This window comes from Pan troglodytes, chromosome 2 (genome assembly GCF_028858775.2).
Source record: "Pan troglodytes isolate AG18354 chromosome 2, NHGRI_mPanTro3-v2.0_pri, whole genome shotgun sequence".
Classification (NCBI taxonomy): domain Eukaryota; kingdom Metazoa; phylum Chordata; class Mammalia; order Primates; family Hominidae; genus Pan; species Pan troglodytes.
The window spans coordinates 159,892,335-159,916,827 of NC_086015.1; the positions used below are offsets into that span (position 1 = coordinate 159,892,335).

The 24,493-nt window shown below is 36.5% G+C and overlaps 1 protein-coding gene across 2 annotated transcripts in view; it reads left to right on the top strand.

Annotated features, from left to right (window-relative positions):
• TIPARP (TCDD inducible poly(ADP-ribose) polymerase) overlaps positions 1 to 24,041 on the top strand; it is a 32,483-nt gene extending 8,442 nt beyond the window's left edge. For both annotated transcript variants that reach the window (XM_009446731.5, XM_009446732.5), the window contains exons 3-6: positions 11,295 to 11,463; positions 13,130 to 13,290; positions 20,699 to 20,977; positions 21,955 to 24,041. In XM_009446731.5, the coding sequence (XP_009445006.1) occupies positions 11,295 to 11,463; positions 13,130 to 13,290; positions 20,699 to 20,977; positions 21,955 to 22,402 (1,057 nt within the window). In that variant the 3' untranslated portion in view covers positions 22,403 to 24,041. The remainder of the gene's footprint in view (positions 1 to 11,294; positions 11,464 to 13,129; positions 13,291 to 20,698; positions 20,978 to 21,954) is intronic.
• The last annotated feature ends 452 nt before the right edge of the window (positions 24,042 to 24,493 follow it).

The following is a 24,493-nucleotide window of genomic DNA, read 5'->3' on the forward strand; positions in this document are numbered from 1 at the left end:
AGAGAGGAGAACAGCTGAAACTTACTATGCCTTGTGACTTTTTGGTAGTTCTTGAATATACACAGCTGGATGAGTTTAAATTTATTTTAAAAATTTCTGCCTAAGAGAAAGACAGCTCCATAAGCAAGAACTGTGTTTGAAGTGACTTTCAAAATGTGTGCCTTGTGCTTTAGGATAAAGCAATCCAATGAATTATTTTTTGTACTTCTTTATGCTACTATTTACATATGAAATAAAACTAATTGGCTTCTGTCTATACTAACCCAGAGAAGTTACTGGATCTGTGTAGAGCTATCATGGCAATCAATAGCAATCATTTATTTATTCCCTTTTTGGTTTTTCATCAATAAGCAGATTAGACTTTTTGAAGCAGCTGCCACCTGGCTTCAGGTTGGGGTCATTCTTTTCCTGATGTATTTATGGTAATGAAAATGAACCTTGTCAAAATGATTTATAACTTTTAAATCAGACAGTTGGAGGAAATAGCTTGTAAGGTTATGTGGCATTCCCTAAAAATAATTGCATGATACATTATATATTTTATCATTGAGTTGAATCCAAAGCTCTTACTTTTTATTGTAAGTAAGAAAAAAAAGGAATACAAGTTGAATATCCCTTATCCAAAATTCTTGGAGACCAGAAGTGTTTCAGATTTTGGATTTTGGAATATTTGCATAGTACCCCAGTTAAGCATCTGAAATCCGAAATGCTCCAGTGAGCATTTGGGTATCATCTTGGTGCTCAGAAAGTTTTGGGTTTGAAGCATTTCCGATTTTCAGATTTGGGGTGCTCAATTTATAGTAGTAACTCCATTCAGCATTTAAAATTTCATTCTGCACATAGTGGGCATGCAAAAAAAAAATGCTGACTTTTGACTGATAACTCTGTTGTGTCCCTGTAAATCTATTTCCTGTTATACTAGAATTATCCTATTATACTAGAATTTCTAGATCATAGATTTACAATCTACCATAAAGCAAAGATAAACTTCATAAGTTCTTCTGTGTATTTCTAATCATGGTCAGTGATCCTTAGTTTTATTCTGGGTTTGGGTGCTATTCCTAAAGGATAAAGCAGTATGTAGTCCATGCAAACCTTGACTACTCAAGGAATGCTACAGAAATACAGCCATTTGAGATTATGACTTTTTTCCCATGGTCTCTTTTATTTTTATCTCCTGATTTGAGACCACCAGATTCTGCATCCTTTGTCTGATGGTGATGATTCTGGATTGCATTTAAATTAGGACCTTAAGTCCTCTTAACCTTAGCCAACAACCTTTAATAATTATCAGTCTCCAATTTGTGAGTTGCAATTGTCTTTTTGTGGAAGGAAAACTTAGTACATGTGTATATCACTTTTTGCAAAGGAAAAAACAAATATATTTCAAATTGCAAGATAATTATTTTGGCACAACTTGTATGGCTAGTTCAAATTGGACACTGTAAAAGTTTTGAAAGAAACTCACTTTGTAAAAGTAGGAGAGTTTCTCTTTTATAATAAGATTGGGGTCTTAAGGTAAAGTGAGTTCGAGAGATTTTGTATCTTTGAAAAAGACCACAGTGCTGAAGGTTAAGCCATTTTCCCTTTGATTCTGGGTTTGAAATAGGTGATAGCCTGAGATCTTGATTTTACCTCTACTTTGCAACACCTTAAACAGAAACTGTACAAGGAATAAAATACTTCTGAAGTTCACCATTTCTAGGAGCAAACAAGCCACATTTTAGATGTGAAGGAATTCCTTTTTTTTGAGACCCAAGTTTCAGGCTGGAGTGCAGTGGCATAATCTCGGCTCCCGCAACCTCCGCCTTCTGGGTTCAAGCAATTCTCCTGCCTCAGCCTTCCTGAGTAGCTGAGATTACAGGCATGCGCCACCATGCCCAGCTAATTTTGTATTTTAGTAGAGACAGGGTTTCTCTATGTTGGTCAGGCTCGTCTCGAACTCCCGACCTCAGATGATCCACCTGCCTCGGCCTCACAAAGTGCTAGGATTACAGGCGTGAGCCACTGCGCCCAGTGATGTGAAGGGATTTCTTTAACAAAACTAAATAGGGCTTATTTTTATATTTATAGATTGTTTATGACAGTGCTTTCTAGGGACTGAGAATTATACCGTATACAGACTCACCCCAATTTAAAATTTCTTCCTTCAAACGTTAAACCTAATCCACCCCAATCCCTGACACAGTAACTGAAAGCTTCAAATTTTTGAGATTAATTCACTTGTTAATAGTGAATTTGAAATTACAAGTGGTAGGTTCTGAAATACATTTTGAAATTTTTGAAAATTAAGGATTTTATGTACAATAAGTTCTGTTTGTAAAGATTTATATTCAGTCTGTGAAGAGGACAGTATTGCAGACTTGAGCTAAATATAATCAATTCTGTGATTAGGAACTCAAATTTTAGAAGTTGATGACATTAGTAAACTTCTAATTGTCATTTGTGAAACTTCCAATTTTCCTTGCTGACTTAGCTAGTTACTGTTACTAAGGCAAGCATAGAAGAGAGTTAACTAAGCATTCCTATTTGCCGTTTCCACACAACAAAATGTGTCTGTCTCCTGGATCTTTCTCTGCTCTATGCTGTTTACTTACTGGTAACACCCACTTGACAAGTAAAGAACCTTTGCATGGTCATCACAATGAAAGGATAAGTTCTTACAAGAGTGAGAATGCTAGAGCAACTATTCCTTTTCACCTTCTACAGAAACCAGTGACTTTCGAGTATGTGTACCACAAAAAGTTGTGTAAGGAGTGTATTGAGAATCTCCCATGACTAAGTTGTCTGAGGAAGAGTTCAGTAAATTTGTATTCTTCATGCAAATTGAAGTCCTCTGTTTTGGTGCTATTGCCTCTGAGTATAAGGAAGGATTTGTGAGTAATCTTACGTTGAAACATAGTACTTCTGGTAATGATTAGAAAATATGTTTAGACCACACTTACAAGAATTTCTCTTTATTACATTAGCTTTTCTTTTTGAATTAATTGAAGAATTCTTAAATTGTCCCACTTATACGACATAGCCAAAGAGTTTGGATGATCATCTTTGGTCTAAATTTTCACTAGCACTTGAACAGTCAGTGAAGAATGGCAAGGGTGAGGACCAAAGGGTGAACTTTGCTTGCAGTAGTGCATGTGCTTTCAGAATCTTGCATGCACCCTGTGATCTTCACAGTTCCTGCAGCTGATCAAGGTGTAGAGAGGGCAAATGGCACAAAATACTCTAAATAATTTCCTGCTGTGGTTGGTCTTTGGTTTCTGACTGTCACCTGGTTTAGCTCTTTCATTACCAGGCATTTAGAGAGTAAAAATTAGCACAGGATAAACACTGGGTTTGCCTTCTAAGGTTTAATTACTCATCCTAATAAAAGAAAGACATCCTTGAATCTGGGCAGAGTATGTGAAACAGAGTCAGGGTAAAGTATGTGAAACAGAAGGAACTTTGCTTGCTTGCTTTCTGACATTTGGATTATCCAAATGCTGGCAGACATCAGAAGCATTATGTAAAGTGTTCTACAAATTTGTTACTCAGAAATAATTTCGACTCTCTTAACTAATTGATAAAATTGAATCTATCATAGAAACTTGGCTTTGTAGAATCCAACTCCCTCAGAAAAAGTTACCAATTTAAGACGATGTTTGAAAGGTTTTGTTATAGCTTATAAAACCTAGACAATAAAAAGACTCTTTGTCTTTTCTCTAGGAAGTCTTTTTCTCTAGCAATTTGTTTAAAGAACTATCAGAGTGATGAATTCTCTATATATAGTTTGCTTGTATGCATTCAGATCTCTAGTCTGCTGAAAGCTGTTTACTCTTCTCTGGGTTCTTAGCATCAAATACGTAATAAGTCACCAATGAGTATATTTCTGATTCTTTCATTGATCAGTTAGTTCATCTGGACTAATTGGGGAAAAAGCCAAAGCTAAATAATAGAAAATTCTGAGTAAAAACCTTTTTATGGGTATCATTTGTAATTTAAAAGTCAAAGCAGAAATAAATTAAGCTAATAGTTTATATCTTACTAGGCCTTATTAGAAAATATTTTTATGATAACTATAACTAGTAGTTATGTGTAAATGAGTGCTGAATTGTATTTGAAAGCAACTTATTTTTAAGTAATTTTATCATTTACATATAGTATTATATTTATGTAGAAAAAATTATAAAAACGTTTATTTTATCCCTTTTTAAGGGATGTCAAAGTCTATATTCAAAAAATTGAATTAACCACTATTTGTGCCTTGAATATATGGGAGGCATTTTTTATTGTTTACTTTGAGATAAGATAGAAACCTCTCAGTTTTAAAAATATTTTTCTTAACAGAGGGGATATCTACTCTTTATAAAAATCAGTGATTGCATAATTTAAGGTAGTATAAGGCATGCTACCAATTTATAAAAACTAACCTGTGCCTTCTATCCCAGCTGTTCTTACAGAAATTAAGTTTCACTTTCTCATCAGGCCATGGTTGAGAAGTATGTCTCACTTATAGTGCCTTCTGTGATCTTAGGACATGTGACTAAACTTGAATAAAAGTTAAGGCTGTATGACATTTCTGGTACCTTCATGATGCAAAATTTAATCCCACACTACCATAAATAGATGGCAATGAGATCTTCTGATCTCATAAGTGTAATTTTTATTTATGAAAGATTTTAGACTTATCCACATTTTATTGGAAAGTGTTTTTGTGTTCTTTGCTTTGATCTGTAGTTGTGTAATAGAAAACAAACAACAAAAAAGCCAGCATAACAATATTTCAGTAGGTTCTTTTCCTTAAGTAGATACTGTAATTTGCTTTTAGTGGTTGCATTGGGGCCGGTGGACTTCATTGTATGGTATTATTTATTAGGGGTTTAGCAAACATCTAGATGTATTCAAATGGCTGTGTCTTAGTATCAGTGTGTTTTGAGAATAAACTGTGTTATGTTTGTTTAGCTCCCCACATGCTTTTGGAGAATATACAATTAAAAAGCTTAAAAACAGATAATCTTTTTCATTTAGGAAACTTACCTGCCTCTCTTCATTTCACTGGGTTTACTTCTAGAATGACTTTTAAGACTACAGATGTCTAACGATTTATGAATCAGACATGAGGTTTGGCACACAGATAAATGTGATTTCAGACAGCATCCTTCTCACTAACTTGCTGCCTTCTTGGAATAAGAATTTCCAAGATGTCTCAGGAGGTACCAAGGGAGCAGCAACAAAGCCTAATGATCACTTCTGCAGGAATTTATCCCAAGAAATGCATTGTATCTTAAGGTGGGGAACACTTTTACCTACTCAAAAATCTATTGAGGTATTCAGATAAATCCATGATCTGAGTTTTATGTTAATAGTTTTACAGTGTCATAGTGTGGTAATTAAGTGTAGAATTTTAACCTCTGAGGCTGGGCGCAGTGGCTCACGCCTGTAATCTTAGCATTTTGGAAGGCTGAGGCAGAAGAATTGCTTGAGACCAGCCCAGGCAACGTGGCGAAACCTTGTCTCTACAGAAAAATACAAAAATTAGCTGAGTGTGGTGGATCATGCCTATAGTCACAGCTACTGGGGATGCTGAGGTGGGAGGGTAGTTTAAGCAAGGGAGTTTGAGGTGGCAGTGAGCCTAGTTGGCACTATTGTACTCCAGCCTCGGTGACAGAAGACCCTATCTCAAAAAAAAAAAAAAAACTGAAAGAAAAATAAATTTAATCTCTGGTGAGTATTAAAAGATGTTGCTTTGGATGTAAGCATTTATGAATAAGTTTTATTGCCGCCCCCCCCCCCCAATAAGTAGCCCTGTGCTACTTATTTGAGGCAGTGTTAGCAAAAATCTTAAGTAGCAACAGAATAAACAATAGTTTTGCTTCTAAAGAAGAAAGTTACGAATACATATCTGAAGTTTAATAACTACACTGTTTTCACAAAATGTGTTGGTATTGTGTATGCCATGGCTTTGATTCTCATCACCTTGTAACATATTTGAAGGGATATAAGCTGCCAGATATTCCAGCATTGCTAAATGAGTCCTGGAAATATCAAAGCCAGGTATCAAAAGCCAGCTATATTTTGTTCGCCAGTGAAATTTCTTTAGCAGCGGCAAACATATCCCATCTGCTGTGCCTGTCTCAAGCCAGTAGCGGAACCTCAAGTACTCTCCACATTGCATTTAATCTTTATCTTTCTATCATTATGACACTCCGTGTTGGGAGATATTTTCACTTTACATCATAATAATAAAATAAAAGGACACTACTAATTGTGTATGGTGAGTCTAGCTGATTTAGGGTGTGTGTTAATTAGTTTGAGGTCACAGGCTTATCCTTGGAGAAACCAGTTAACTCTTACAGGCAGGAAGCCAAGGTTCTGAAGTCTAACTGATCTGGTTAAAACTGTACAGAGTAGGATTCAGAAAACTTTGTATTTAATCAACCTATGCCAAAGTCTGAGTTCTATGTTTTATTTCTATCACCTTCCCACTTAAACCTGCTGTACGTCTTGTAATTTGTCTTGTTAATAGCACCATTATCCAACCACCCAGACCAGAAACATGGGACACATCCTAGACTCTTTTCACTCTCTTCTGCCCCACGTGTAATTATCCTTCATGCAGTTAAATTCTAACTCTTAAATACTTCAGCTCATTCCTACATTGCCTCCTTAGTCCTCTTTCATCATATGTCTCTTGGGCAGTTCTAATAACTATAGATGGCTGTTCATAGAATAATATTGATAAATATCCTAATATTTAGCAGATGAATGGTTTTTCTCTACCTGTCCACTGCCAAAAATAAATAAGTAAATCATTCTTCTATACCACTACAACTGGAGTGACCTTTATAAAGGCAAGTCTGGACTTTGTTGTAAATTCACTGGTGTTTCCTACTGCCCATAGAATCAAGATCTAACTTCTTAACACAGTAAACAAAGCTCTTCATTATCTGGCCCAAGCCAACTTATCCAGTCCAGTTTTATCCCTTATCTCTCATAGATACATATACCCTAACCTCCCACATGAACTGGGTGTGCCTCTTGCACACTATTCTTGTGTGCCTTGTTTGGTTAGCTTCTACACATGGAGTCACTCTGCATGTGGTGTCCTGCCTCCCATTGTTTGCCTGGTAGCTGGACCTGGCTCACATTTTATCCACTCTGGAACAACTCCCTTGACCACCTTCCTTGACACCTTTTCCAGCAGAGGTAAGCCATCTGCTTCTGACCACCTTTGTGCCACACTTCACACTATGCTGCAAGGTTTCCTTTTCCCACTAGATTGGTGCTCTGTGTCATTTTGCCTTTTTCATTTTCTTATGGCCAAAGCAGAGCCCAGTACCAAATTAATGTGTCTACTTTAAATTACTTTGCTTTTTTTTTTGGTCTCATTTTCTTCTTGGTTACAAACACTTTATAAACAGAGAAACTGCCTAAAATGGTTACACTCTTTACTGAGCTCCCAAATGTATAAACCCAAGAGCTATTTATCTGAGAAAGAAGTCGTGTTCTTACTATTTTCTGTTTCATTTAGCATCTTTTTCTTTTTTAGTTTTGGTTTGCATTCCAACTGTTTATTATTAATGTCATAGGTCCTTTTTACTTTCTTTTCAGGATCTTAAATACTAAGATATTAGTATACTTATTAAAGAAATGTGTGTGGCATACTTTCTGACTTAATGTGAGTGTTGGTGCTCTATGCATTGGTAATGTATGTCGGAAGATGTTAGCTTAATTGGTATGTGTAGATATTTGTTGAATAAGAGGAGAACCATTGTTATAAAGCATCTAAATTATGAGAATGGGCGTCCTTTTCAGCATTTTAAATTAGTGTTGTATATGGATTCTTATAGTGGGATGTGTGGTGGTGAGATGCGGAAAAACAGAATTGTTAATATTTCAGCGGTTCAAGTTCATTCTTCCCTTAATAGCAAAAATCAGCAGTCTGTTCACAAGGTTTTGTTTTCTTCTGGTTCATGATAGGGCTGTATCTTAGATAAAACAATACTGATGGATTTAGCCATCTGATACAAATAGCAAGATATAAATCCTACTGTACAGTGGCTATCACCCATACTCTTTTTTGGCTGTCCCTCAGTAGAGATGCCTTTAGACCAGATGGGGTTTTCATCCACAAGGATTATTGCACCTTGCTTTTACAGAGACACCCCCAATCTCTAGCACTGTCTCTCTTGCTCAGTTTCCAACATCCTGTATTTACTGCTTTGACTTCAACTTCATCTGCTCAATACTGTAAATTCCTAACCTTATATCTTAAGGCTCTGACACCGTGGACTTAAACGTCCACAGTTTGTTGCCTGAAGTCTCTCACATTGCTTGTTTTACCCCCTTATAGGAATTTACAGGTTCCCATTTCCTCATCTCTCAGATACACCTGTTTAGAAGGTCTCCTTTTCCAACTACTTGTACCAATCCTGTCTCCACCCGTCTTTCAAGAAGCAAAGTGCTTGGAGACCTCTTTTTCCTTGTTCTTACAGCTCTTTACTTACAGTGATATTTCCTGTTATTTAAACTGCTTCTAAGATTCTTCTTCTTGCAGAAAGCTATCTCGGATTGATAAAGTAAAACCTCTTAATTTTCCTGACCTTTATCCATTACTGGATGCCAATAACCACCTCCTCTCCCATATTGCTGCATGTTTATTCTTTGTCTCTTATTTCCTGAATGTACTTGCCACTGATGAATTTAGATAGGCAGATGTACTGCTTCTTTGGCTTACATTTTGTTAGTTATTCCTTTCTTAACGCCCCTGGAAGACAGGGACTACATCTGTTTAATTCTTCGTGTATTGCCCAGTAGAGCCCACCATCACGATTATCATACATAGATGACTCATAATTGCTTTCTGATAATAGGAAACAATAGTTTGATAAAGAAGAATGTGGTGGCTGTTGAACATTTGGCATCCATATTGCACACATTTATGCTGATGCAGATTGTGGAGAAAAAAACCTCTTGGCTTTAGATTTTTAAAGCATTCCCTGTTTAAGGGAGAGCAGGTGGTAAAATTAATCTTACAAAAAGATAATTTAATGTTTTTCAAATTTATGATTTTTGTCTCTGTCAAGTTTAGAAAAAGCATATTGAAAATCAAATAGAGCTAAAACAGTACTTTGATACATCAATCCAAAGAACAGTTGATTGTAGTAAATTAGGATTTGTCGTAGAAACTTCATAATGCCCAAAGGACTGACATGCACAGAGAATGTAGCAAAAGCTGCAGTTGTAGATGTCTTTCTCATGCAAATCATTATCTATGAAGTCTCAGTAATACAGGCTTAAACAGAAATTGCTAGAGTGATGTCCAGAATAAAATCTGACACTAAACAGCAAAAAGCATTGGCTGTTTATATTATAATGCATGTTAACATAATGACTGCTGTTCTAAGAACTCCTTAAAGGAAATACTGAGGATTTGTGACTCATAATTGGGAACAGTTGCTGGGCGATAAGCTTAAAGGGGGAAAAATATGTTTAGAAACTTGAAACAATCTTAACAGGGAGAAAGTTTTTTATCTCACTTCCCAATCATAACATCAGATTCTCCTAAAGTTAATGAAAATTGCTTAAGGCAACTTGATATGAAGTTTAATTTAGGCATAGGAGTTCCAGTTTACAGGACTTTTTTTGTTTTTTTGTTTTGTCGTGTTTGTTTCACTTTTTAGGATTTCCCAGAAACATTTTTCTATTTGAATTAAATATTCCCACTTACCATAAATCATTTTAAAACAGTGGCCAAATATTATTTTAAACTACATTATATTATCTTATTTCATACTTAATTAATATTATATGTTGTTTTTGAGACCATATCCAACTAGTTAGTACTCTTACTAAGCAAGAAGTTTGGGGTTTATTGGCAAGATCTTTAGGAATTTTAAAGGAGTATACTGCTTTTTTGTAAGTTCCATACTTTTTGGCTTCATCAGTTGGTTATATGATTGTTTTTTCAGTGTAGAACCTGATTCATAAATTGTGAACATTGGGATAGAGGATGGCAAGTATTTGTATAATCTGTTTTTCAAATATTTGACTGCAGAATCTTTTGTGCACAGAATACCTGTTAATAGTTTTTGAAACAAGTATTCTAAGAGCAGATTTTGGAAAATGTGCTAGCTAGCAAAACCCGTAGATCAAAATTTTTTTTTTAGACAGTTTCACTCTTTTTGCCTAGGCTGGAGTGCAGTGGTGCAACCACAGATCAAATTTAATATCCTTTTCAAAATCCTAATTTACAGCAAGGAAATAATTATTGGGAAAATCTGTCTCAACACCTAGACTTCACATGTACCAGTCTTTCTGAATGCCTGTAGATCTAGAGTATTTCCTGTGTTGTAGACATCCATTTAGAAATCTGTGGTACACTATGCTACAATATCTGTGCTGTTATCATATATTTAATTTTTTATATTTTCTTATAGTAACTTTCAAACATACACAAAAAAGAAAAGAGAGAAAAGTATAATGACCATTATGCCAGTTATTTGAAATAATGGTTCAAATGTTTCAAACTCTAGGTGAAGTTCCATAAAAGAGGAAACACAAATGTTTTTATTGGACTACCTTTTATAAATTATTAAATGAGTCTGATTCATATAGTGGGACTTCCCTCCAACAGTATGGAGACATTTGTAAAGGAATGATTCAGCAGCAGTCGACCAGATAATAAGATGACCAAAATATTCTCAAAGCTAAACCTCATAATAATCCAAACTTTTTTTTTCTTCATGTTTTGCCAACATTTTTCAACCCACAGGATAAAAGATAATATTGATGTTGGGTGGATTAATACTGGCTTTATCCGGATTCATTTTATTTTTCCCTTCTTTTATTCTGTCTTTGATCAGGCAATACTGTGTATTCCGGTATTGGCTCAAGTAAACTGATGGCCTCTGAAAAAAAGGTCAAGCTTGAAGAGAAATTTTCTGTTTATGTTTAATTTCTACATATAGCATCATAGTAAAACTGACTCCCTGATTGGCTGAGGCCAGCCCACTGTAGAGTGGAGGGTGGGCTTATTTTGATTGGGTTAGGCCAGTGGTGCTGTGGGGTTAAATCAATCTTACTATAATTCCATGGCCTAGAAATTTTGGTCTTGATTAGAAAGGGCATGTAGGAAATGGATGCTGTGGAAACAACCGGCAATAAATATGCTTTTACTCCAAGTAAAGCAAGTTTTGAAAATTCTACAACAGGCTATGCTATGTATTTTTAATGTCCAATGATATTTTTAGATATTTCTGTTTTACAAATTTATTAACAGGTTTTTGGTTTGTTTTTGTTTTTGTTTTTTTTAGAGGACAAGAATTTTGGGCAGATTTGAATGCCATGAACGTGTATGAAACAACTGAATTTGACCAACTACGAAGGCTGTCCACACCACCCTCTAGCAATGTCAACTCTATTTACCACACAGTCTGGAAATTCTTCTGTAGGGACCACTTTGGATGGAGAGAGTATCCCGAGGTATTTACAGATTCTTTGTTGACAAGTACATTTTTCAAATTTATTTTTTTCTTCCTCTATTCTTTTATTCTTTCTTTACAACAATGACTAGGCAGAACTATGCATATAATCAAACAGCTTATGAATATAAAATTGAGTCTCATTGATACAAGAAAACTTTTCTCTTTTTCTTAAAATTTATTTCTTTCCATTAATTTGAAATCCAAAGATAGCATACCACTATTATCAGATAAATAAAATGCTTTCCACAGAATCTTGCATTATAGAGATGAAATACTTTGACCTGTTGCCACCTGTGGAGTAATTTTCACGACATGAGAATTGGTATAACTTTTGATTATATCTGGCTCCTGGGCTTATGGAGATTGGATCAAGTGTTACACTTAGCATTTTAGAAGCCCAATGGAAACAATCACTCATGTCTCTGGAAGAAGTACTTGAAAATGTTTATTGAGCTGTGGTCAGGGAAATCAGTTATTTACAATTTTCTCCTATGTGCACTTGCATCCTTAGTCTGAGACAGTGATAATAGCCCTTCAGTCTCAAAGCAAGGTTTTAAAATGATGATGGTTTACTTTGCTTCTGAATGACAATTCTGAGTCATTTAAACACCCTCAAATGGACTTTAGAGATTAATTTCACATTCCAAAGATCTGACTTTTTCAATTTAAGTTTGTTTCCAGCATTACAAAAGGGGGGAACAACTTATCTACCTTACTTTTATTTTTAAAGACAATAGCAAAAGAAGAAAACCTAGTATGTTAATTATTGTTAAACACAATATTAAACTAAGTAAGTTTAAGTAATCACTAGTATCTACCTTCCAAAGAGAATACAAGGCTGTTTAAAATGTACTCTCAGAATACTTGGTAATCACTAGTTATCTGCCTTCCAAATAGAATACAAGGCTGTTTAAAATGTACTCTCAGAATACTCAGACTGTTCCTGTGTTTTTCCTCTGAGAAGTTTTTTGGGTTTAGAGCTTGAACTTTATATACCACCACCTTTTCAAATTTTATTTATTTATTTATTTTGAGAGAGAGGTCTTGCTCTGTTGCCCAGGCTGGAGTACAGTGGCACAATCATAGCTCACTATAATCTTGAACTCCTGGGCTCAAGCAGTGCTCCTGCCTCAGCCTCCCAAATAGCTGGGACTACAGGTGCATGCCACCATACTCAACTAATTTTTATTTTTTATTTTTTGTGGAGACAGGATCTTGCCATGTTGCCCAGTCTAGTCTCAAACTCCTGGCCTCAAATAATCCTCCTTCCTCTGCCTCCCAAAGCGTGGGGAGTGGCTCACAGGCGTGAGCCACTGATACTGGCCAACATCACTATCTTTAATTCCTCTTTTGAAAACTCCCTTAAGAAATATGAACGAAAACTCTCTATGATATTATTAAGGCTCAAAATAGAATAAAATAGTTCCCTGGGCCCCACATGTTTTGTAAGGTGGAAATCCATGCCTTATGAACAGGGAGCATCTTTCCACCCTACATACTTGGAAGGGAAAAAAAATCTTAGCATATAAAGGGAGTTATTTAGACTCACTGTACTTTATTGAAATTCCTGTGAGGTTAACTTTTGCCTTTGGTTAATTTTCATTTTTAACCATGATTATTAACTTTCCTTTTTTTTTTTTTTTGTTCTGTTTTCTCCTCCATAGTCTGTCATTCGATTGATTGAAGAAGCCAACTCTCGGGGTCTGAAAGAGGTTCGATTTATGATGTGGAATAACCACTACATCCTCCACAATTCATTCTTCAGGAGAGAGATAAAAAGGAGACCCCTCTTCCGCTCCTGTTTTATACTGCTTCCATATTTACAGTAAGTGTCAAGTATAAAGTTGCAATATTTACTCTCATTTTATGTAAATGCATTCCTGAATACTAGAGATAAAAAATAAATTAAGAGTCTACCTTGGTTAGTACCCCTAGAATGTGAAATTCCAAATTAGTCTTTGGATTTTAATTCCTCAACAAATTGAGTGTAAATAAGCTACAATAAATCCAGTTACACTAGAAGAATGAGTAACTTATTGGATTTTTTAGAGTTAACATTTTTCCACAACTAAATATAATTGTGTCTGGAATGAGTCACAGAACTTGCATTTACCTCCTTCATGGAAGATTTTTTCCTTCCATGAAACTACTTTCAAGATGAGACCCTTCTATGTTACAGGACAACTTAGCCAAACTGCCGGGGCAAGTGAGGAGAGTCCTACAAGGTGATTTCTTGTTTTCCTTTTACTTGAGGGAATTTGAATGGGGAAAGTTCACCTTTTCAAATAATTTACATTCTCATTTGCTAGGTAAGCCACCTCTTCTTGTGATACTCACTAAAATTACTTGTCATACTTACTAAGAATACAGTTTCTTAATGTAAGGTTAGGACTGAACTCACTCTTCTGAATTGTAGGTGAGCTTTTCTTCCATTTTGCCAAGAGTTGTTTCTTCCTTTGGTCTCCAGACAACCCAGTGGCACATCTTTATAGATACCAAAAGGTGGGGCACATTACCATTCACATGGCCACCTTTGAAAATTAGTATCTCTAGGGAAATCATTATCTACTCCAGTCAGATATGCTATTTTTAGAGACTGATTTTGAAAATGGTATAGGTTTACTTGGTTTTATGAACTTTAGAAGTCTAGCGTAATGGTTGGTTTTTTTGTGCTGATCTTTGAGGAAAAGATACCATTTTTATATTCCTACTGTTTTTATTTTAGCTCAAACTGTTTTCCCTAAGTTGTTATGAGAAAATCTTAGTGATTCTAATCCCATGTTTGGAAGGGGAACAGTAAAAACAAAATACAAATAAAAATCCCTGAAATGATCAGTATCCAAAAGAAATTTGTAGTAAGATTAATCTTAGAAATATATATTGGATTGGGTTAAGTGTGTTCTTTCTTCTAAGTGCCAGTTAGAAAAATTTTACCTTGTAGGGTTTCTTAAAAAATTAGAACTAGTAAAAATGCCATTTCTGTGATTTTACTAGCACAGCTGGAGATAGTGTCAGTGTCCAGTAGTTAGGAATATATTGTCCTCCTGGTGAGATAGTAGAACCCATTAGTGAGACCAGCAGCTTGGCATGCTGAGCCAATCAAGCAAGATAGAACTTCTGTGTGAGGGTAAGAATGCAAGTTCTGCATTGTTGGAAAGTTTCAGTGAATGGTGAAAATGCATCTGTTTTTATCTCATGATAAGTAATTATGGAATATGCCCTCTTTTTTTTTTTTTTTTGAAACTTAGGCTTGTTTTGTAAAAGTATGAACTATAAAGATAATATAAGCAGCAATACAATTAATGCCACAAATATGCCTTCATTATACAGGAATATCTTGTTTTATGGTGCTTTGCTTTATTGTACTTCCCAGATAATTGTGTTTTTTACAAATTGAAGGTCTGTGGCAGCACTAGGTCAAGCCAAATCTATTAGTGCTGTATATTCAACAGCATGCGCTCATTTTGTGTCTCTGAATCACATTTCGGGTATTCTTCGGATATTTCAGGTGTTTCATTATTATTGTATCTGTTATGGTGATCTGACCGGTGATCTTTATGTTACATTTGTTTTGGGGTGCCAAGAACAGCACCCACATAAGATGGCAGAGTGTTCAAGTGAAAGGAAGAGTTACACATCTCTAAGTCAAAAGCCAGAAATGATTAAGCTTAGTGGGGAAGGCATGTGGAAAGCTGAGATAAGCCAAAAGCTAGGCCTCTTGTGCCTTAACATTAGCCAAGTTGTGAATACAAAGGAAAAGTTCTTGAAGGAAATTAAAAGTGCTACTCTAGTAAGCACACGAATTATAAGAAAGTAAAACAAGCTTCTTGCTAATATAGAGAAAGTTTTAGTGATCTGGATAAAAGATCAAACCAGCTACGACATTCCCTTAAGCCAAAGCCTAATCCGGAGCAAGGCCATAACTTTTTTCAGTTCTTTCAAGGCCGAGAGAGGTGAGGAAGCTGCAGAAGAAAAGTTTAAACCTAACAGAGGTTGGTTCATGAGGTTTAAGAGCCCATCTCTCTAATGTAGAAGTGCAAGGTGAAGCAGGGAGTGTTGATGTAGAAGCTGTAGCAAGTTATCCAGCAATCTAGCTGAGATCATTGATGACAGTGGCTAAACTAAACAAGAGATTTTCAGTGTAGACAAAACAAACTTATATTAGAAGAAGATGCCATCTAGGACTTCATAGGTAGAGAGAAGTTGATGCTTGGCTTTCAAGGACAGGGCTATCTTGTCAAGGGCTAATGCAACTGGTGACTTTTAAGTTGAAGCCTAGGGCCCTTGAAAATTGTGCTAAATCTACTCTGCCTGTGCTCTATAAATGGAAAAAGTGTGGATGACAGCACATCTGTTTATAGCATGGTTTACTGAATATTTTAAGCCCACTATTGAGACCTGCTCAAGAAAAAAAGATTTATTTCAAACTATTACTGCTCATTGACAATGCACCTGGTTACCCAAGAGCTCTAATGGAGATGTACAGATTAGTGTTTTCATGCCTGCTATACAACATCCATTCTGCAGCCCACTTATCAAGTAGTCATTCTGACTTTCAAGACCTCCTATTTTAACAGTATATTTTGTAAGGCTATAGCTGCCATACATAGTGGTTCCTTTAATGCATCTGGGCAAAGTAAATTGGAAAACTTTTGGGAAGGATTTACCATTTTAGATGCCATTAAGAACATTGTGATTCATGGGAGGGGGTTAACATACCAACATTAACAGAAATTTGGAAGAAGTTTATTTCAGCCCACATGGATGATTTTGAAGGGTTAAAGACTTCAGTGGAGGAAGTCACTGCAGATGTGGTGGCAATAGCAAGAGAGGTAGAAGTAGAAGTGTAGCCTGAAGATGTGACTGAATTGCTACTATCTCATGATAAAACTTGGATGCATGAGGAGTTGCTTCTTTTGGATGAGTAAAGAAAGTGGTTTCTTGAGATGGAATCTACTGGTGAAGATGCTGTAAAGATTTTTGAAATAATAAAGGGTTTGGAATATTACATCAACTTAGTTGATAAAGCAACAACAAGGTTTGGGAGGATTGACTGCAACTTTGAAAGAAGTTCTGCGGGTAAAATGCTTTCAGATGGTACTGCATGCAACAGAAATCTTTCATGAAAGGAAGGGTCAATTAATGTGGCAAATTTCATTGTCTTATTTTAATAAATTGCCACTGCCACCTCAACCTTCAGCAATCACCACCCTGATCAGTCAGGCCATCATCAAGGCAAAACCCTCCCACCAGTAAAATTACTATGACTCACCAAAGGCTCAGATGATTGTTAGTGTTTTTTAGCAATGAAGTATTTTTAAATTAAGGTATAAATATTGTTTTTTTAAAGAATGAATGCTATTATGTACTGAATAGACTATGGTATAGTGTAAACATAACTTTTATATGCACTGGGATACTAAAAAATTGTATTACTCACTTTATTGTGATATTTGCTTTATTGCAGTGGTCTGGAATAGAACGCTCAATATCTACTAGGTAGTCATATATTGATAATATGGGCTTACAAGAGAACAAAAATAGTTACTCTTTATTTTCCTTTTTCTTTTAAAAATTTTCTATTTTAATCTTTCTGTCTAAAACTGATAAGTATAAAGTAAGAGATCAGCAAATCAAATAAATATTAGGCAGATAAACTTCAGTGAGAAAAGAGCAGAGAAATAGCCAGTCCACCAGGGTGGGATGGGTAAATGCAGTGATCCTATCTACCCTAGAGTGTGGGGCTGAAGGACCTAGTAGGGAGAAAGATGAGGGGAATTGGTTCCAAAAAGCATATTTTAGAAGTAGATTCCAGAGGCTATGATCTTAGCCCGGGAAAATGTTTCTTTTTTAAGTGGTTTTTGTTTTGTTAAATTTTTAAAACTTTTTTATTTTTTATTTTTTTTATTTTTTAAAACTTTTTTAGAGACAATTTCCTCTGTCGCCCAGGGTGGAGTGCAGTGGTATGATCATCATAGCTCACTGTAACCTCGCACTCCTGGGTTCAAGTGATCCTCCTGCTTTAGCCTCCCAAGTAGCTGGGACTTACAGGTGGATGCTGCCATCCCCAGCTAATATTTTCTTTTTTTTTTCTTTGGTGTAGAGACAAGGTCTCACTATGTTGCTGGGGCTGGTCTTGAACTCCTGTCCTCAAGCAGTCCTCCTGCCTCAGCCTCCCAAGTAGCTGGGATTACAGGCATGATGTTTTGTTTTTAAGTGTTATCAAATGCAAAGGATAAAAAAAAAATAGGTGTTAAAGAGGCCACAATTCTCAGGGAATCAGATGCCTAAGAGTAGAAGGGGTGGGGTAGGAAGTTGACTTAATTAATGAATTTTCTACAAATTCAGCTGTTTTTAAAAGGTTTCTCCTGCTTTTTAATGGGGCTGATAAACAGGAGTTTATTCTTTAATAATCTTAGAATACTTGAACTGAGACTGCATAAGCAAACAAAGCTTAGGGGTTTGGTGGTTCAGTGCTTTCAGCTGAAAGAACATTTATCCCATGCAGTCACCTCATGGTCATGAGAATGCCTGGCACAGTTTCTTTAATCCCCCCTGAAAAGGATAAAATGAATTAATTTGTATTTCATCGCTGAAACTGATTTAGTAAACATCTTTCAAAATGGTAAGGGGAAGGAGGGAAAGTAATAAAAGGTGAGTTTGGATTCTGAAATTTCATTCTTCAGAGATCCTTGTGTAGAAGCTCAATTCCCTTTGACTCCCTCTCTAGAGAAGGCTGGTGTCGGTCTGTGAAACATGCAGTATATCTTTGGAATACCATGCAGTGAATACAAACTCATTCTCAGAAAATAAAGGCACATTTGTAACTGCGCTTGAAACATATTTTTTTAACCCATGGCTATTAGAGTGTTGAAGCCCATCAGACAGATGTGTATATGCATTTTTATGTTTTAGGCAAGTTAGGATGTTGGCTTGTTAAAAGTAAGCATCTATGGGTTGGAATGGATGTTAACCATATACATAGTCCAGTTTAATATCTTAGAATGGATAGGATTTATTTATCTCGGCTCATCTTCAAGCATATGTTAGTAATAATGGACCTCCATCCCCTGCAAAAAAGGAAAAGCTATATTTGAAGTTTTCATTTTATGGAACGGGTCCATAGTAGTGATATCAGAAAGAAAAGGGGCAGAATCTCTTCTGTTGTCACAGCTAGGTTTGCTGTACAGGCTGACAGTCTAAAACCTCTAGAGGAGAGTGTTTGCAGAGAATCTTACCTTTTTCTTTCAAACCAGAAGCCTGTGTTGGTAACTTCAACCCCTGATAATAATAGAAAACCTGGTGGGCTGGGGACTTACCCTTTTCTTTGCAAAGCTGGATAGCGGGAGGAGCTATTAAATAAAAATAAGGGGCTTATATTCTTTGTTTCCCCACCATTCCTCCAGATTAGTGATGGCTTTTTAAGGAGTTATAGATATTTGAGAATCTGATTAAAGCAGTCAGACCTCTCTTCAGGAAAGTGTACCAGTGAAAAATGTACCATTGTACCAGAAAAATGTATCAGTACTGAGGATCCAAAGGAATCTGTGTGGGCTCTGAGAAAATGCTACAGAGGACAAGGACTGTTGTGCCTTTTGTTGTGAAGGTTGGAGAAACCAGCAGCACTTTAAATCTCCCCCTGTACTTAAAAGCACCTCGGAGATTCAGTAAGCCCTGGATCCACCCATCCATCCAGGACTCTGTCTCACAAAGGACTTTGAGGCACATTAAATTGAAGGCACAGTCACTTGTAGAAGGTGGGGGTTAGAGACGGCAGTCATGCTTCCATTGTTTTAGCTTCTTGAAAGTCATCTCCTAAAAGACTGTGTGTTGATGATAATGCGGTGGTGGTGGTGGTGGTGGTGGTGGTGGTGGTGGTGGTGGTGGTGGTGGTGGTGGTGGTGATGGTGGTGTCAGGCAAAACTAGGTTGGAATCCTAGTATCCTGTCGATCACTTTCTAGCCTTGTTTTAAAAAATATATATATAAATTGTGAAACATATGGAACTGAAAAGAGTATGAAATTAGAAACTATCTAGATGGGCCTGGCCTAGATTCAAATTCTGTCTTCGCTCTTTGCTAGCTATACTCGGGCAAATTATTTAATCTCTCTAAACCTCAGTTTCTTCATTTGAAAAGTGGGAATAACCAAGTCATCTTACAGGGTTATTGTGACAATTAGTGATATTGTATGTAAAATGGCTGGCACATAGTATTAATTGGTTATGATTATGATGAGAGAGATGGTCAGCTATGCTCTTTGGAGATGAGACACACAAAGTTGTAGTCTCTGTGTCACAAAGCTCTTATGAAAATTTCAGTTTCCTAATACATTTTGGCACACATTATTACTTCCTTGTGACCAGTGTGTGCCAATGAGTGTTATAGCACCTGGCCCTGAACTAGGTCTCAGGGTCAGGATTTCCTTGCTCTCTTCCACTTCTCTTTTTCTCCATTTCGAAATGGCCAAGGAATATGATTTAAATTTAAGCATTTAACTAGGCAGGAATAAGTAACTTACCAAAGCTGCTGCTTGTCTAAAATCATTGTTCAAAGTAACAGACATGAATTTAAAGGCTCACGGATATGCATTCTGGTATCTAGAGTTTATAGTAATTAGCTCCATCTTAAGCACACTCAAAGCTATAAAAGTTGAATAGTATTGGTGGTTTTGTTTCTATATGTGATCTTAGAAAACGAAGCAAATGTCAAATATTAGCATTCAGGTCCTGCTCCATGATTTTTGTTTGTTTTTATACAGAAATTAAAGTAGCTTTTTTTTCTCCCTATAAGCTCCCTCCTTGCTGCACGCCTTACTTTGTCTCCCACCCACACATCCTTTAGTAATGAAATCTTTTCTGCTTAGTATCAGCACATTTGGAAGAAAACATATAACAAAGTTTCTTTAGCTATAGGTAATAAAGAGGAGTCTAGGATTCAAAAGTAAAGGTATTTGTGAATTGGCTCTTGCTTGTTTGCCTTGTAGCTATACATTGCAGAGTTTTCTTCACAGGAAGGAGGCCCAGAGAAGGCTAATAATAGGTTATTCATGTACAGGCGATGTTTGCTCCAAGACTTTTTTTTTAATTAAATAGATAGCATTTTTTACTTTTAAAATAAGCACTTAAGCTATACAGATTATAATATTAAGTAGACACTGATATAGATCACTATAATGTGAGGTGTACTTATTTCTTAATGTTTTACATTGATGTTTCTTCCTCTCCATTTTAGGACACTTGGTGGGGTTCCCACACAAGCTCCTCCACCTCTTGAAGCAACTTCATCATCACAAATTATCTGCCCAGATGGGGTCACTTCAGCAAACTTTTACCCTGAAACTTGGGTTTATATGCATCCATCTCAGGACTTCATCCAAGTGCCTGTTTCTGCAGAGGATAAAAGTTATCGGATCATTTACAATCTTTTTCATAAGACTGTGCCTGAGTTTAAATACAGAATTTTGCAGATATTGAGAGTCCAAAACCAGTTTCTTTGGGAGAAATATAAAAGGTGAGTCAGATGTATGAAAAGTTCAAGACGGCCGGGCGCAGTGGCTCAAGCCTGTAATCCCAGCACTTTGGGAGGCCGAGGCGGGCAGATCACGAGGTCAGGAGATCGAGACCATCCTAGCTAACACGGTGAAACCCCGTCTCTACTAAAAATAAAAAAAATTAGCTGGGTGTGGTGGCGGGCACCTGTAGTCCCAGCTACTCGGGAGTCTGAGGCAGGAGAATGGTGTGAACCTGGGAGGCGGAGCTTGCAGTGAGCCGAGATTGTGCCACTCCAGCCTGGGCGACAGAGCCAGACTCCGTCTCAAAAAAAAAAAAAAAAGTTCAAGAATCAAGAGAGCTTTATTGTAGCCAGTGTCAAATGAGGAACATAATAGTAAACATTTGCACAGAATTTATGTTCATATTTTCTGTGTATTGACTGACATATAATCCTCATAACAGACATAAGTAGGATTATTACAATTTATATCCTACAGAGAAGAAGAAACTGAGTCACAGAAAGCTTACTTTGCTGCAGGTCATGCGGCTATTATGATATGGTGCTGGAATTTGAACCCAGGCCGTCTGGCACCAGAGGCCTTGCTCTTAATCCCTTTACTGTGGTGCCTCTCAAGTCAACAAACTAATGTAGGACAAATGGAGGGAATACATTTAGATTTCAGGAATCTCAGAATCTAAGAGACCCTCAGATTGGAGGAATTAGGCAAGGAGGGCATCCTGAGGAAGGAAAACATAGGAGAACTCTTAATAGATTTAAGATGAAAGAGAAAGCAAGTGAATGATTGGTGGAGAAAGAAGGAAAAGGCCTTTTCTACAGTGGAAAGATAAGTTTCAACTTTTAATAGGATCTTTGATGGCATTTTGCCCTTGATAACTCCTCATTAAAACCATAAAGAGAAGTTTATGACTACATCATGCCTGTTAAATTGACCTGTATTTCATCCTTCTGAATTCTCTGTCTGTTCTTTCCATTAGGAAAAAGGAATATATGAACAGGAAAATGTTTGGCCGTGACAGGATAATAAATGAGAGACATTTATTTCATGGAACATCCCAGGATGTGGTAGATGGAATCTGCAAACACAACTTTGACCCTCGAGTCTGTGGAAAGCATGCTACAATGTTTGGACAAGGCAGTTATTTTGCAAAGAAGGCAAGCTACTCTCATAACTTTTCTAAGAAGTCCTCCAAAGGAGTCCACTTCATGTTTCTGGCCAAAGTGCTGACGGGCAGATACATAACGGGCAGTCATGGCATGAGAAGGCCCCCGCCAGTCAATCCTGGCAGTGTCACCAGTGACCTTTATGACTCTTGTGTGGATAATTTCTTTGAGCCTCAGATTTTTGTCATTTTTAATGATGACCAGAGTTACCCTTATTTTGTTATCCAATATGAAGAAGTCAGTAACACTGTTTCCATTTGAAAAATCTTGGTACTGCTAAATTATTTGATATGAACTCAATCCAGCATTTGTAGCAGGTTTTGAATGGGTGGGACTGGGTGGGGAACAGCATTGGACATTAATAGGGCACTTTTCAGACCCATTTTTTAAAGTGCTAGAAAATGCTTTTTTGAAAAAAAAAAAATACAAGTTTTAAAATGACCACTTACTCTTTAATTATTTACTAATTGTTAGTGTACTCAGTGTGGAAAAGACAGATTACACACTCTTTTCATTCACACTTGTACATATAGACAGCAATGTTATTAGGAGCATTAAATTAAAAAACTGAACAGCCTAATTTAAATGTGGCTTGGGCCTGGTAGAAGTTTGACCAAATGGAATGGAGGCTGTGAGCAATGTGAGGATTCTATTTATTTATTTACGTTTGATAAAACTTACTGGAACTAGTACTACCATGCATATTCCCTGTCCAAAGCATCACTGCTTTGGTATAGTATAAGTTCATGAAATTCTGGTGGGTAGAAAGAAATTTTTATTTCTATCAGCAGTACTAAAATATATCAGCCAACCAGAGAACATCAGTGACTTTAACTTCTGCAGAGTTTGCCCCAGAATTCAGAGTTCTATTTAGAGGAAGTTAAAACAACAACAACAAAAAACAACCATTTGAAAAATTTTTGTCACCAGCAAAACTTTTCACTAATTAGTGATATGAAATGTGATTTTTGTGTTGTTAAACTTCAGCTTTGGAAAACTCAGTCTCTTTCATTATCATCCATTCCAATTTGAAGGAGTTGGGCAGCTAATTTGGTTAAAGGCAGTCTTGAGGGTTAGAAGTATTACTTCCTTTTCGGGTTCCAGACCTAGCTTGTGACTGAAAGTTTTAGAAAAAGGAAGTACATCTATAGCTGAATTGATAAGGTTATTACTGTGTTTTGCACAAAGTATATTAGCAAAAGTATTTGCTGGAATTATTGGTAGATGGCAGTCCCACTCCTACACCTGCTTTGTCAGATACAGCTGGGTTCCCTGGCTGACTGTACCTTACTTACACTACTTACTTAATAGAAACACAAACTTGGAAATTGTGCCAGTGGTCCAGCTGGAGCACAACGTTTGGTGAATATGCTGTTTCCTCAGTTGAGAGAGGTAGCAACTAGGTAAACTCCTTATAAAAAGCAAATACCTGGATTTACAAAAGTGAAAGTAGTTGTTCACAAAAGAATTCGCCATGGAATTCTTTCAGTTACCAAGCTCTCCTGGTAATGTTTGTGGTTATATCATTTACACAAAACTTTTCAGGAACTTCTGTGTTGTTTAAGCAAGATGTATCTGTACTGATGTCTCAGTGAATCAGTCTGTTTATTAAGCACTTATCAGGGCTTCCACACAGTTATTTATTTTGCCCTAGTTAATCCTGTTGTTTGCTGCCATTGGCATGAAATGGCCAACTGTGGCTGTTACAGTTCTTTCATTCAATTATAACTTGTAAACCAGTGACTCCTAATCTTTTCCAAGTTAAGACACCTTACCATTGCTTATTTGGTTTTATGAGACTTGTTCCTTTTTTTCTCCCTAAGGAAAAAGAAAGCTTTATGACATATTTATTTTTTTAATAAAACTAAGCAAAAATAAAACTTATGGTAATTCTTTAAAATTTGTTGTTGTTTTGGTTCCATTTAAGATCACTGGATTAATACATAGTTGGTGATCTGTAAATGTTGATTGGTTGGTTAAATGTATGATTGAGTGACTGAATGAACAGACCTAACCAGAACTTGCTGCTTAAACTTTTCTGCAGTGTGAATCTACAGAAAGTACATTATCTAGCAGCCCACTATCATTTACAAGAGAAGAATCAATATTTTACTTTGCAGGTAATACTTGGAGGAAATGGAAAAGTTTTTTTTTTTTTTTTTTTTTTTTTTGAGGCGGAGTCTTGCTTTGTCGCCAGGCTGGAGTGCAGTGGTGTGATCTTGGCTCACTGCAACCTCCACCTCCCAGGTTCAAGCGATTCTCCTGCCTCAGCCTCCTGAGTAGCTGGGATTAAGGCGACTGCCTCTGTGCCCAGCTGATTTTTTTTTAATTATTACTTTTAATAGAGACAGG